The sequence below is a fragment of the Chionomys nivalis genome, chromosome 18, assembly GCF_950005125.1.
Source record: "Chionomys nivalis chromosome 18, mChiNiv1.1, whole genome shotgun sequence".
Lineage (NCBI taxonomy): Eukaryota > Metazoa > Chordata > Mammalia > Rodentia > Cricetidae > Chionomys > Chionomys nivalis.
The window spans coordinates 12,453,008-12,467,041 of NC_080103.1; the positions used below are offsets into that span (position 1 = coordinate 12,453,008).

Here is a 14,034-nt window from a genome sequence, read left to right on the forward strand (position 1 = left end):
ACGGCATATTACATACAATCAGTAATACAAGAAGGAACTGAAAAAATAGTGCGGTGGGTCAAATCGATAAAACATGAGTGTGCAATCAAAGGATACTCTAAAAGAAACCGTAAGAATGTTTTTGATGTCTTCTATTACCATAAATAACAAATTTAATTAATGAGGTCACTGGGATATTTAAAAGTTGGTTACAACTAGCAGAAGCAAGAAGAAATGCTGTTAATTTTATGTGAATACTTCAGCTAATACATGAAAACATGGTGGGTTTAGAATGCCTGTATTTTATACCACTTAATGAATTACTAAGGTATTGAGCAGCTATAGCTGCTGCTACCACCAGGGATCACCAAACTACAGGTCTCCTGGTGAAGAGCATGCTGCTACTACAAAGGAACCTTGCCATCAGTCAGCACAATATATAGATGAAGCTTTCTGTCCTGCCTGGTCCTGCAGCCATTCAATCCCAAAGAAACACACAGAGGCCTACATTAATTATAAACTGTTTGGCCTATTAGCTCAGGCTTATTATTACTAGCTCTTACAACTTAGATTTACCCATAATTCTCATCTATGTTTAGTCATGTGGCTTGGTACCTTTTTTCAGTAAGGCATTCTCATCTTGCTTCCTCTGTGTCTGGCTGGTAACTGACTCTCTGTCTTTCCTCTTCCTAGAATTCTCCTAGTCTGGTTGCTCTGCCTATACTTCCTGCCTAGCTACTGGTCAATCAGCATTTTAAGACTTGAATTTAAGCCTCAATTTAGGCGTTAGACTCCATATCTGTGTTAAAAAAAACAAACAAACAGTATTTCCTATTAGTGATGATACCATTTCACTTGACCAGCACAGAGCACAGAAGAGTGCTCAGTGCACAGCACTGCTCATGCTCGCCTGCCTCCTGTTCACTGTTTGCAGAGTTCATGCATCCGACGCCATCATTTTAGACAGGAGCTACATACACTTCTGTTTGGCAAAAGTGCTTTACAATTATTTTATTTTGCTTACCAAGAGGAGGAAAAAGCAAAAAAATCTGATGCTTCCATTGCAGTGAAAGCATCTTGTTGAGGTGATGGAGTTACACAACAATTTGTGTTCCTCTCCAAAAAGAAGAAAGGTGTCTCTTGCATTTGGAGTCAGGTATTGTACATGGCGAATTGGAATGTTTAAAGTATAAACCAGTTTGAAAGAAACAACAGGAAGCCGTGGACTGGTCTTCAATAACAAACTTACCTGGCTTTCTCTTTCTTTTTTAGCCATGAGCTCGAGTTCCTCCTTGGCATTACTCAGTTCCTTCTCCAGCCCTGCAACTGTGTCCGAGTCTCCTGAAATGAATGCACAATATGACTTAATCAGTGAACCATGCTGTGATCTCTGCTGCCCTGTAGCACTTAGAAAATGTATGAACCTGCTTTAATGTGTAACAATATTTATGATAAAAACCCCACAATCGATCTATATGCTAAAAATAATAAATGGAATGGACTATCACACGTTTGTCCAGCAGACTACACTAGACAGCTGAGAAAAAATGAGAATGAAGTTGTTGAACATTTGGATTTCAATGATGCTAAATATAGATGCAAAAGAATACATTTAGTAGGCGAAGAAGGAAATGACACACTTATCCATATACACATGTAAATCACCCGCTTACTTTTTAAAAACATACAAAGGAGGACAATCCAGAAATGAAATATATTATGCTCAGGGAGTGAGGAGAAATGAGAGAGAAACAGGGATAGATATGGGCTTCCGAGTATACCTTTTTATATATTTAATTTCTGAAGTTAACATTTAATTTTTAATATGTAAGTTGGTTTAACAATGAGTTAAAGAAATTAAAAAAAAAAAACACCCATGTAAGGTTTGGGCAGCTTTTCTTAGAAGTGATGAGTCTCCAGATTTCAGGGGACTCCAAACTGGTTTTCTGAACTATCATGATGTGTCCTGGCTGAATCTACTCAACAGCAATGGGGCAAGGGAAAGCTACAGGAATCCTCTCAAAGCAGAACTGGTGCTCACCTAACGTGGACCTGGGCATGCTGGCATCCTCCCTAGCAGTCAGCGAGGTGCTATCGTCTCCAGGGGGCATCTGCATGGAACTCTGTAAAGTGGAAGGGTTGTGGGGTTTAGAAAGACACAGGGACTATGATCACAGTGACAGACTGAACAGTCTCACTGAAATGCCTCAAATGTAAAAAGGAAATGCAGTTGCCATGAATGTGAGTCTGCAGTTCTTACTTGATCAGTCTGATCTCCCAGGTGGGGGCTGACTAAAGCCACTTCAGCCTGCTGGTTTAAGAGGGGCGCCCGAGAGGCGCCAAGGTCTCTCCCTAAGTACTGGCGCAGGGCATGTAATTCTGAGTTTCTTTCCAGGAAGGCTTGCGCAATTTTCTCTGCAGCAGCCTGGTAAGAAAGGAATCATAACAAGCATTATTAGAAAGATATCACAGTAAAACAAATAAAACATTTTCAAAATTCTTTAAAGACTTATTTTTATTTTATGTGCATGATGGTTTTGCCTGCGTGCATGTCTGTGTACCATGCGTATGCAGTGCTTACAGAGGCCAGAGGAGGTCCTCTGGAACTGGAGTTACAGATGGCTATCAATCACCTGAAGGTTCTGGGAACTGCACCCAGGTCCTCTGCAAGAGTGCTCTAACTACTGAGCCATCTCTCTAGCACCCATGAAGTGTGTACATTCAGTAAGTATATACTGAGTGCCTATTCCTGGCAAGTCATGTTTGAGTATTTGGGATTTAGCACTAAGTGGAGCATGAAGTATACATTCTTGTTGAGGAGGAGAAAACAGAAAAAACATAAGGGGATATATTAGGTAGCAGGAAGTGCATCGAGCAAAATCAAGCATAGTAGAAGGATTTGGAGAGTGGAGCGAGGGTCCCCCACATACACTTTAAATAAAATTTGTATGTATATATGTATGTATGGCAAATAAAAACTGTATGTATTCAAGGCATGTAACAAACTGCTTTGATACATGCGTGCACATTGCGGATGATCACTAATCAGTTCAGCCACCAGTCACTGTGTGTGTCAGCAGGTAAATGGCACAGAGCTCCTAACCAAGACTCTGTGCCACTGTGATCAGTGGTACTCAGTCAAGACTGAACGTCCACACTCTTTGTCCATGGGATTACATTTTAGATAGAGAGGCCAGTGTGATAAGGTGATGTTTGGCAAAGAACTCAGCCATACAAATGTTTGGGTAAAAGGCAGTTGAAGCTGAAGAAGCAACTAGAGTAAAGGAAGTCATTTGTAAGGCCAGTTCTGCCCCAAATCTAGAGACCTTGGAGAACCTGTTTCATCTGTCTTATCTAGTCCAGTTGTGCTGTTTACCATGCACACAATTCTGTCTGGGAAAGACTTTCTACTCCACTATTTTTCTTTATAAATCCTGAGCAGAAAAATTATTTCTGAGGGTCCCATAGGTTTTTGCTTTGTTTCACTTTGTTTAAATAAGTGGTTGGTCCCAGTGAGAATGGGGATAGAGGAGAAAAGAGAATTTGGGACTGACCAACATATTATATATTGTCTGAAAGCATCAATTAATAGAGAAAATTTAAACAATCAAACTAGTGTATTTCTACCAGTTTTCTAAGGTGATAGCAATACAAGGGGAAGACCTAGAACTTATGTGTGACCATTAATGTACAGAAATTCATTTAGGGCTGGCAAGATGGTTCAGCAGGCGAAGGTGTTTCCCATAGAAGTCCAGTGACCTGAATTTGATCACTGGACCTCATGTAAAGGTGGCAAGAGAGAATGAACTCCACATAGCTGCTCTCTGATTTCCATCAATGCACCACTGCGCATGTGCCTACACATGCATCATCTATACCATCATGTATACATACAATTGATGTGGGATTCCCCTCTGTATGCTGTGAATACCATTGGTTAATAAAGAACTGCTTTGAGCCTATAGCAGAGCAGGGCAGAACAGAGGTAGGCAGGGAAGACTGGACTGAATGCTGGGAGGAAGAAGGCAGAGTTAGTGAAAAGCCATAAAGAAGCTGCCGGAGACAGACTGAGAAAGATGTGCTGAAACTTTGCTGGTAGGCCAGGACCTCATGGTGATGCACAGATTAATGGAGATGGGTTAAACTAAGATGTAACAGTTATCCAATAAGAAGCTAGAGCTAATGGGCCAAGCAGAGATTTAATTAATACAGTTTCTGTGTGATTATTTCGGGGCTAAGCGGCCGGGAACCAATTAAAGGCCTCCTTCAACATACAATTGTAATTGTAAACTTTTAGGGGATTGAGATAATGAATTGGAACCATGTTAGCTAAATTATAGCACCAGCTTCCTCTGGGATGAAGCCAAAGCTGAGCTCCCCTGGCAACTTCTAAATGACAATTAAAAATACACACCCTCAGGATGGAAAATTTGAACTCTTTTGAGGTATCACTCAAGTCCTGATAACTTAGATAGTATTTCAGGATTCCATTCCTCTTTCTCTCAAAACAATCAGAAGATTAAGAAAACAAAAATAAGCCGGGCGGTGGTGGCGCACGCCTTTAATCCCAGCACTCGGGAGGCAGAGGCAGGCGGACCTCTGTGAGTTCGAGGCCAGCCTGGTCTACAGGAGCTAGTTCCAGGACAGGAACCAAAAACTACGGAGAAACCCTGTCTCGAAAATCAAAAAAAAAAAAAAAGAGAAAAGAAAAAAAAGAAAACAAAAACACTGGATACATGTATTGTGTAGGCCACTTTCCAGATGCAGTATTCAAACCATTTCATTCAGACTGATGGAGAACTGCCAAGCAGACTGTGGAGGGAGCGAGCCCACGTCGGCAGCTCCAGACACTTCCTGTCTGCTGACCACGAGAGAAGCACAGGGTCCCTGTCTGGTTCTACATTAGCGCTTACTTGGCTCGCCTGCTCCCTGGTACTCATCGACTGCAGCAGCCTGCGGATCTCCATCTCATGCTCCGCAGCTTGTTTGCGCCGATCGCTCAGGAGGTCCTGCAGCATCCTTTCTTTCTGCTGCAGGTGCTGGCACAGCTCCTCGGCTATCTCACTCTGACACGGTTCGAGTTTGCAGAGTAGTGTTGCCCGGAGTTCCTAATGGGAAAGGGATGGCTGGCGTAAATTCCTGGAGGACAGAATTTCCTCTGCCATGCATTGAAGGGGTTGTAAGAACCCATTGTGACGTAATTACAAGATTCTTGGGAACACTCTAATGTCTCATCCTTTGAGCCCCCAGACCTAGCACAGGTTGATGAGTTGGAAGTCCGGACATACATACTCAGTGAATGAATATGAACAATACGGAGAGATACCTAGAACGGCAGCTTCACAATGATTTCTGAGATAAGTTTTCCTTATGCTTGGGCACATAACAGTTAAGGGAGCGTGCAGCAAAAGGACACTCAGCTCATCTGCTTCCTCCGCAGTATAACTTTAGAGAGGGCTAATGGACTGAGGATCTGCATGAGGGGTCACGCGACTCCCGCAAGCCTCTAAGAGAAGAATGCAAGCTTGGAGCCAGCCTGGACATAAAGTGAGAAGGAAATGGTATTGGTGAGAAGAGTAATGCCACTACAGCTGCCAGTCTACAGACATACAGCAGACGGTGCTCAAACCGTGGAGCCCTGCTGGCTGGACTGAAGCGGCTCTGCAGCTCTGCCCTGCTGCTCTGACAAGTTACTCAGCCTCAAGCGCCTAGGTCTTTGCTTTCAAAGAAGAGCGTGCCCTCACGACCTTGGGAGGCTCTTAAAACAGTGCCTGACCCAGCAATTACATCCTAACTTTTATAATACAGATGTATTTTTAGATCTAATTAATTAATTCTCATACAGCTTCTCTGAGAATGATAAATGACACGCTAAGTTATGGTTGTAAAGAAAATTCAGGGAAAGGTAGTCGCTCGCCCAGGGACAGAATATCATTGAAGGCTTGGGTGGCTGGCTCCGGAGGCCCGGAGAGCACGGCCTGAGCCTGAGCCTAGCATCCCTAAACCGATGCCCTGGAGTTCGGATGCCTTGCCTCCATTTCTTTGTCCTTGTTGCGCAGGGATGTCTGCAACTGCTGGAGGGCACTCTCTTGTTCCTTCTGCCAGCGGCCAGACTTGGTTTCCAGTTCTGTCTTCAGCCACTGGAGGTTTTGACAGGTGGCAGTTAACTGCTCCAGCTCCATGCCTTTGGCCCTCAGGAGACTCTCCATACTCTACAGGGACAGACACAGCAAGCATAAGCCAAAAGGGCATCCCGCACTCTCAGGATAAGAGAATTAGTCCCAGCTTTAACTCACATCCACCTGTCCCTTTTGGTAAGAGGAGAAAACAGAATGTCAAAGCAGTATTTTCCTTCAATGTGGTTTACGGAGAGGTAAATATAGAATGTGTGCTACAATAGGACTGTGGGAGGGGCAGTTTCCCCAGGGAAAAAGTGAACGGCCTCTATAATAACTGACAGGGTCTAACACAGGGTCTAAAATAAGTCTGCAAAAAAAAAAAAAAAAAAAACCTAAAAGAATGTGCTAAGAAAAAGAGCAGTCATATAATACATTGATACCTATGTAAAATCAGTGAGAAAAACACAGTATGAAATATGTGTGTAGGGATGGAGAGATGGCTCAGAGGTTAAGGGCACTGGCTGCTCTTCCAGAGGTCCTGAGTTCAATTCCCCGCAACCACATGGTGGCTCACAACCATCTATGAGATCTGGTGCCCTCTTCTGGCGGGCAGGCATACATGCAGACAGAATATTGTATACATAATAAATCAAAGAAAAAATATGTGTATATACATGTCCCGCAAGGCTCATGGAAAAGCGTATGTGTATCTCCATATGAATAGGCAAGGATGAGAAGTTAGAGCCACACAAGCAGCACTCACACATGCAGTGCTCCCCTGTAAGTCTATAACGTAAAAGAGACTGCGGAGCCTCCTCCCTACTGCCGGAGGAGGGATGAGTCTTTGGTTTTGAAACTCTGGGTTTCAGAGAAAAACGGAGCGCCTGATGCTTCAGGCCTAGAAAGCGATGAGGGGGCTGGGGAAGAGAGCAAGTTGGATTTGGCTCTTACTTGCATGGTAGTTTCATTGGCGGACAGGACACTACGCAGTCTCTCTAAATCATGGTCTCGCTCTCTCACTGCACGATGAAGCTGCTGCAATTCCTTGTCCTTCTCCTCTAGAGCGGAGAACTTCTCATCTATAGCCCGCTGCAGGGAAAGAAAGGCCCTTAAGTTCTGTGTTCGCTGAACTGGTCTTTAATCAATTAGATTCCAAAAGGGGAAGAACAGAAAATGGAAAGCCCAAGGCTTTTTCATTTAGATACCAGCTGCAGGCCAATCGGCATGCAGTGGGGGACTGGCTGCGTACCTCCAGGTCGGCGGCTCGGTCTTGTATCTGCTGCTGCATTTTCTCAAGCAACATCTCATTTGTTTCCAGAGTTTTGTCTGAGTTATCTCGATACTGCAGGAGTTCCTGAAATTCCTAGCAAGACAAAAGCATTTTCCTTTATTCCTCTTAGGTGAATTTCTTCATTTTTTTTCTCAAGAAATTTGTTAATTAGCACACATATACAAAAAACTCAGAGATAACAGACCCATAAATTGTTAATGATTCTACAAAAGAGACAGGCAAGCTAGTCTGCTCATGGAAACACAGGACACACTGCCTGACTCTGCCTAAAGGTGTCAGGAAAGATCTCGCAAAAGATTTTGAGCTAGCGGGGAGGAGGCGGAAAATTTTTTTTCAATAAAAAAAAAAAAAAAAAAGATTTTGAGCTAGGCCTGGTGGAGCATTCCTGTAATCCCAGAACTCAGGAGGCAGAGGCAGGTGGATTTCTGTAAGTCAGAGGCCAGCCTGGGCTACAGAGTTTCAGGTCAGCCAGAGCCACATAGTCAGACCCTGTCCTAGAACAAAACAAAATCTGATACAACACAAAGGTATCTCCCAAAAGAAGATGTGGCATGGGCCCAAAGCTTAGAGTAGGTAATGACTGATTGTGTCTCTTAGTGCCCCATTTGTCCCAAAAATTTTCATTCCGTATTGAACTCTTCTGTCGTGTGACTCACTCAGAGGTGTTCTTTCTGCTGAGCCCTGCCTTCGCGGATTACATGTGTACACACAGCTGGGGAGCGTGCCACTTCATGGAATGTATGTTCTACTCACTGACGTGTTTCTGGCTCCAGCACTCACACAGGAGGCACAGGGCGGGCCTTGAGGCAAGCATATGAGAGCTCTGGAAACCTGGCTTTCATCTGAGAACTCACCCGGAGCAGCTGTTCTTTGAGACTCAGGCTTTGATGGAGGTGCTGGATGTTTTGTTCCCGGATTCGAATCTCGTTGTATTTTTCCATCTCCAGAGCATGAATCTGTTGGTTCTTATTGTGCAGCTCTCCTTGGAGGTGTTGTAAAGCTTTTCGTAACTCCTGAAATAAATAGGTCCTCTTTAAAAGTAAGCTTCCCTCATGATCATTAGATATGAAGGTCAGAATACTTTCAAGACAAGCAGGCCACCTGCCTAGAATCCCAGCCTATAGAGAGCCGGAGGCAGAAGGATCTCAAATTGGCAGAAGGGTCTCAAATTCTTTCCTTAGCCACTCCTAATCACTGCTATTGGAACATAAAGCTGCCTCTTTGGCAGTATTTGCCCCACTGAAATTTTGTCATGTGACTGCTTCTCCTATTAAACTAAATAATTTAAGGGGCAGAGTCTCTGAGAGTCACCTTTGTGTTTCCAGGACACAGTCTGCTCACCTGGTACATGACCCAGGGGCAACAAATACCGAACTGAATTAGACTAAGCAAATGACTCAAGGGTTCAGGTTCAGCACAAACCGTCCTGCCAGGCAAAGTCAGCGTTGGGAGCAATAAACCGGTAAATGATTTACCTGGTTGTGTTTCCAAGAAGCTTCCTTCTGTTGCTCTCTCTCCTGGGCTGCAGCCTCAACAAACTGCATGCATCGCTTGACATCAGCCAGTTGCAGCTCTTTCTGGCGCAGCAGCCTCTGGAGCTTCTGGATTTCAAGCTGGCTGCAGAACAGGGCACTCTGAAGATCAAGCAGGGCCACCTGTTGCTGACTTGGGGCACCGCCCTCTGAGCCCTGAAAAGAGCAGAATCCTAATCACAATCACGAGGAGGAAAGTCCTGAGTGCCTGAGAGAACTGTGTAACCCGGGGGGACTCCAGCCCTGCCTGCGGCCCTCAGGCCCTCACGTACATGGAGCTGGCCGAGCTGGCTTTGGTGTAGCATTTCTCGAAGCTTCGCCATTGTGCCATTTTGACCATCGATCACCTGGTACAGCTCCTCGGTCTGAAAACGAGAGAGGGATAGCACCCCCGTGTTAGCAAACTGCATATAAATTACATTATTGCTTCTGTACAGATGCTAGTAACTGAATCATTCCAAATACCTAAGGGGACCGTTTCCCATGAGAAGGTTTGCTAGTCAGACAGGGGTGACCTCTACAAACGAAATGACCTATTTCCCACGGGTCTGTGATCATATAACATTTTACCTCACTTTGCTTGCTTTTTAGCGATTCCTTGAGGCTTTGAATGGTCACATCTTGCTTCTGGGATGATTCCTGTGCAGATTTTAGCTCATAGCTCATTTCATTCAGTTTCTCTTCAAGAATCTGAATGCAGGAGAAAAAACTCTGTTAGCTCCTTGATGGCTTTTAACCTTGTGGGCCAGCAACCTGTCCTGAACATGTTGGGTTCAGAGAAAGTCTTAGGGCATGCTGTCTTATTTCCTTCTCACACACAGTGAGCATGAGAGACTGACAATTTAGAGAGGCACAGATGTGAACTGCTTCCCTTACTGCTCACACACCTCAGTGCCACGCACCGCACATTCCCCATGCTGACAACCATACTATTCTTTCGGCCCTTCCACAGAACCAAGGAATGCCTGCGATCTAGCATAGGACATGTTACTATCACAGCACACTACAGCAGATATTCAGGAGCCCCCTTGGGACAATTGTCTTGCAGGCAGACAAAATCTATGCACTATAGAGGAATAAGAAGTTACACTAAAATCAAAAGCACAAGCTTCCGGTCTCAGAGCCTTGCCATGGAGTTAAGGATTACAGAGATGGTCTAATCTCATTCCTAGATGGCATCAGAAATTAGGGTATGTATGGAACAAGTTAAAACTCTGATAAGAAGCAAAGGGAAGGGCTGAGCAAGCTATGAGGACCCGAGTTTGAACCTAGCAGCCACAGAAGAAGCCAGGCTTGGAAGGTGTTTGCTTGCAATCCTGACTCTGGGAAGGTGGAAACAGATGGGTCCCTGAGCTTGCCGGCCAGCCAACCTAGACTAATTTTCAAGGCCCGGGTCCCAGAGAAAGACTACATCTCCCAAATAGCCCAAGGTAGACAGCTCTTGGGGACAACCCTTGAGACTGACCTCTGGTCCACACACGCACACATGTGCAACCAAATGCATACCTACTGTATACACGCAACTCACACATACACATACAAGCAAGGACATAAAGACACAGTGTACAACTATCCTTTTAAATGAACTATACCCCCTGAGAACTGGAGAAGCCACAGCATTCATCTCCCAAGTCCTACGCAGGATGATGGAGCTGGGCTAGAGCCAGTTCTGACCATACCTTGTTGGTGGCCTCTGTTTGCTGGACTTTGTCCCTGAGCTCTTCCAAGCGGGAGTCAGACACAGATTTCTCAGTAACAGGCTGGGTTACAGCGGTCCCATCTGAGTCCAGCTTTTGTTGCTTAGGTAACTTTACAGGATGGGGCTAGGAGGCAGCAGGGAGACAAGCACACTGAGTGAATGCGGTCAATGAACCACTCGATTTTCACAGTCAATTGGGCCTCCTTTTTCTGAGAGCACTCTTAGCAAGCAGCAGGACTGTCTTCAGGAAGTCACCTGGTGATCTGTGCAGCAGCTATGGCTTCCAGGTATCTGAAACTGCCATCCCCACTAGGCTCCTTGTCGTCCCCACTCCGCCCATTCTCACAGACACTGCTTGGTCGGGGAAAGGAAATAACGCAGAATTGATAGAAAGGGGCACTCAAAAATGGACAGGGTTATGACAATCAAATGTTGGCTTTAACCAGGAAATTAACAAAGGCATTGAAAGGTCAAAGTTATATTCCATTTACCTACCCTATAACAAGCCTGTTTTCACTGTTAGAAAATGTGCAGCCCTTTTAAAATATGGGCCATACAATAGGAAACAGCATTTCTGGCCACCAAATCTCCTTCATCTACAGCTGATAAGAGACATCCTTGTCCTTAAGAAATGCGTGTGAGCCAGGCGGTGGTGGCGCACGCCTTTAATCCCAGCACTTGGGAGGCAAAGGCAGGCGGATCTCTGGGAGTTCAGCCTGGTCCTCAAGAGCTAGTTCCAGGACAGGAACCAAAAAGCTACGGAGAAACCCTGTCTTGAAAACCAAAAAAAAAAAAAAAAAAACAAAGAAAGAAAGAAAGAAAGAAATACACGTGAGAATATCTACAGTAAATGGAAAAATCGTTTAACTATTGATAATTCTCACTTGTTTGCAAAGCAAAATGTGGCAAAACAGCAGTTAAATCCAGGTCTTCATAAATCAAAGTCATTAAAAATGAAGGGGGGAAATAAAAATAACAACATAACCGTAACAGTCTGGAAGGACATGTACTTTCTAAGAATCCATCAAACTCTACCTGAAGATCACGATGAGCTAAAATACTGGATACCTAAGGAATTCATGGCATTAAATCTTTCCTTCCCTGCCACCCCCTTTCTCATCAGAGGAAAGAAAGAACTGCTATCTTTCCATCACACCTTTAAACTTTACCACCCTCCAGGGCCTGGGGTTACAGCTGACTTTAAGTATCTTCCTGCGAGGGCCTAAGCGGAGGAAGTCAGGTATTTTCTGTTTCCGCAGGGTAGCTTGTTACATTTCTAACAGTATAAAACACAGAGCACTATGTGAGGTTCAGTGCCGAGTACAATTCAGGCAAATGTTTCGTTCTCGGGCCCAACAGTCTTGGTCTACAGAGGTAGTGGTCACAGCAGACTATTTTTTGACAGGGCATATAGAAAGGATTCTTGGCAGAGACGAAGCTAATCTAAAAAGGATGAGATGCTCACAGGGCTATGGAGCAAGGAAGGCTCTTATGGGTACATGGGAGGAATGGGTAGGGCTAATGAATACAAAATATCAACTTCTCCTTACTTTTCTAAGCAGAGGGATCCTATAACTGGCCGCTCACATCATATCAGCAGGGTTTTTTGTTTGTTTGTTTGTTTGTTTGAGAGGATCTCATAACCCAGTCTGGCCTCAAACTCACAACTTTGCTTCAGCTTCTCAACTGCTAAGCTTACAACCCTGCAGCACCGCACCCAGCTTTAAACCACTGCTAAGAATTAAAAGGGTGCAATTAATTCTGTCAGGAAAAACAGGTACAAATAAGGATGTTTTATTACCTTACTTATAAACCCACAGCTATTTCTGAACAGCTCATTAAAAGGCTATTTTATTCCCACTAAATGAACTGATAAAACAAAATCTTAAAATCCTAAATGGTGAGATGGTCAAAGAGGTACTAAGACACAGTCTCAAACATAAACACGTGGCAGGTAATAAAAACAACCATACGAGTTCTGAACGTTGACGGAATGACTCATAAAACAGTTCAGACTCCTGAGAAGGTTCTCTAGAAGCTGGATTTCAATGCTTGCTTTGACCAGAAATGGGCCCATTTGCCCTGGTTGCCTCTTAGTACAGCGCATTAACTTCATCTACTCCGTTAACACACATCTGTTGAACACTAAGAAGCAGAGGCCATGTTGGAGGGAAAACACTGCACAGGACAAAAGAGACTTCTCTTGAAGCAGATTTTGCAGCACTTGGATTTGGTGGCTACATAATAAACACGGAAATACAGAGTGTCAGCTGGTGCCGTGTCCAGGAAAGGACTACGAGAATTGCTGATTGCTACTTTATATATCAACTAGAGGAGGGTTCCTTTTGAGACAGTATCCAAATGGATACCTGAAGGGGGAAGTAGCCAGTCATTGTAAAAGCAACAAAGCATCAAGCCAAGCAGAGGAAACAGCTGATGGAAACTGAGTCTGGAAAAAGAAAGGCCTATATGTCTAGAAGGGTACAACCCAAGGGAAATACAATGTGAACCACATGGGTAATTTTTTATTTTCTCATAGCTTCCCTGAATAAACAAAAAAAAATGTAAACTTAGTATTGACAATTTAAGCTAACATTTTAAAACATTACAAATGTAAATTTTAAGTATTTGAAATCTGAGGTCAATTTTACACTTAGAGCACATTCCAACTCAGATTAGCCACAGATCAAGTGCCAGGAGGGACACGGGCCTGTGGTGGCCTTATTAGAATACACTAGACAAAGGGAGGAGTAACAGGGTCAAGTGTCTTACACTCCTGTACAGCGGGGATAAGCAAGTTGGATTCATCTACACTATAATGAGAACTGTCTGCAGCATTTCATGCACTCTCGTTTTATTTTTGGTGAGACTGAGGATCAAACCTAACGCCTTGTGCAGCTCTGTCCCCCGTATGCAGTGCTTTCTAACAGCAAAGCAATCATATTTACATGTTTAAAAGCTTGTCAGCTGTTCAGTGGGGATGGACGGTTAGGAAGGCCCAGCAGAAAGAAAGATCAGTCAGAATGTAGGTGAAAGGTGACTGAATTGTAAAAACAGCAGAGGAGGAGAGAAGTGGATGGCTCTGATATGGCTAATGTGCTGTTGTTCCAGACAACTGGGGGCGGAAGAAGCAAGGATGACGGCTCCCAGAAATACTTGAGATACTTGCTGTGACTACAAGATGCCTCCCCTGAAGCAATATGAATTATGTCATCTACATACCACAAGAGATGACTGTAATAGATACTGACAATTCTAACGGACACACAAAATGTTGCCTCTATAAGACCCGGTTTATTGTTTCCCCGGTGAAAAAGAACTCTTCAATAATGTCCACTATAACCCTGAAATCTCACCCGCAGCAAAATGGAAGAAACTAAGTGTAAACTACAGTCCAGCTGGTATGTTTACCTG

At 44.1% G+C, this 14,034-nt stretch overlaps 1 protein-coding gene across 17 annotated transcripts in view; it reads right to left on the reverse strand.

Moving 5' to 3' along the window:
- The window catches only part of LOC130889281 (myomegalin-like), a 205,545-nt gene that overhangs the window by 52,102 nt on the left and 139,409 nt on the right, over window positions 1-14,034 (reverse strand). For all 17 annotated transcript variants that reach the window (XR_009058540.1, XM_057792880.1, XM_057792879.1 and 14 more), the window contains 12 exons: window positions 10,601-10,744; window positions 9,492-9,611; window positions 9,194-9,286; window positions 8,865-9,077; window positions 8,244-8,402; window positions 7,348-7,461; window positions 7,050-7,187; window positions 6,012-6,191; window positions 4,893-5,087; window positions 2,240-2,404; window positions 2,021-2,102; window positions 1,229-1,320 (listed from right to left, as the gene is read on the reverse strand). Coding sequence is in view for 16 of the 17 variants with exons in the window: in XM_057792880.1 (XP_057648863.1) it covers window positions 1,229-1,320; window positions 2,021-2,102; window positions 2,240-2,404; window positions 4,893-5,087; window positions 6,012-6,191; window positions 7,050-7,187; window positions 7,348-7,461; window positions 8,244-8,402; window positions 8,865-9,077; window positions 9,194-9,286; window positions 9,492-9,611; window positions 10,601-10,744 (1,695 nt within the window). In the remaining variant the exon portion in view is untranslated. The remainder of the gene's footprint in view (window positions 1-1,228; window positions 1,321-2,020; window positions 2,103-2,239; window positions 2,405-4,892; window positions 5,088-6,011; window positions 6,192-7,049; window positions 7,188-7,347; window positions 7,462-8,243; window positions 8,403-8,864; window positions 9,078-9,193; window positions 9,287-9,491; window positions 9,612-10,600; window positions 10,745-14,034) is intronic.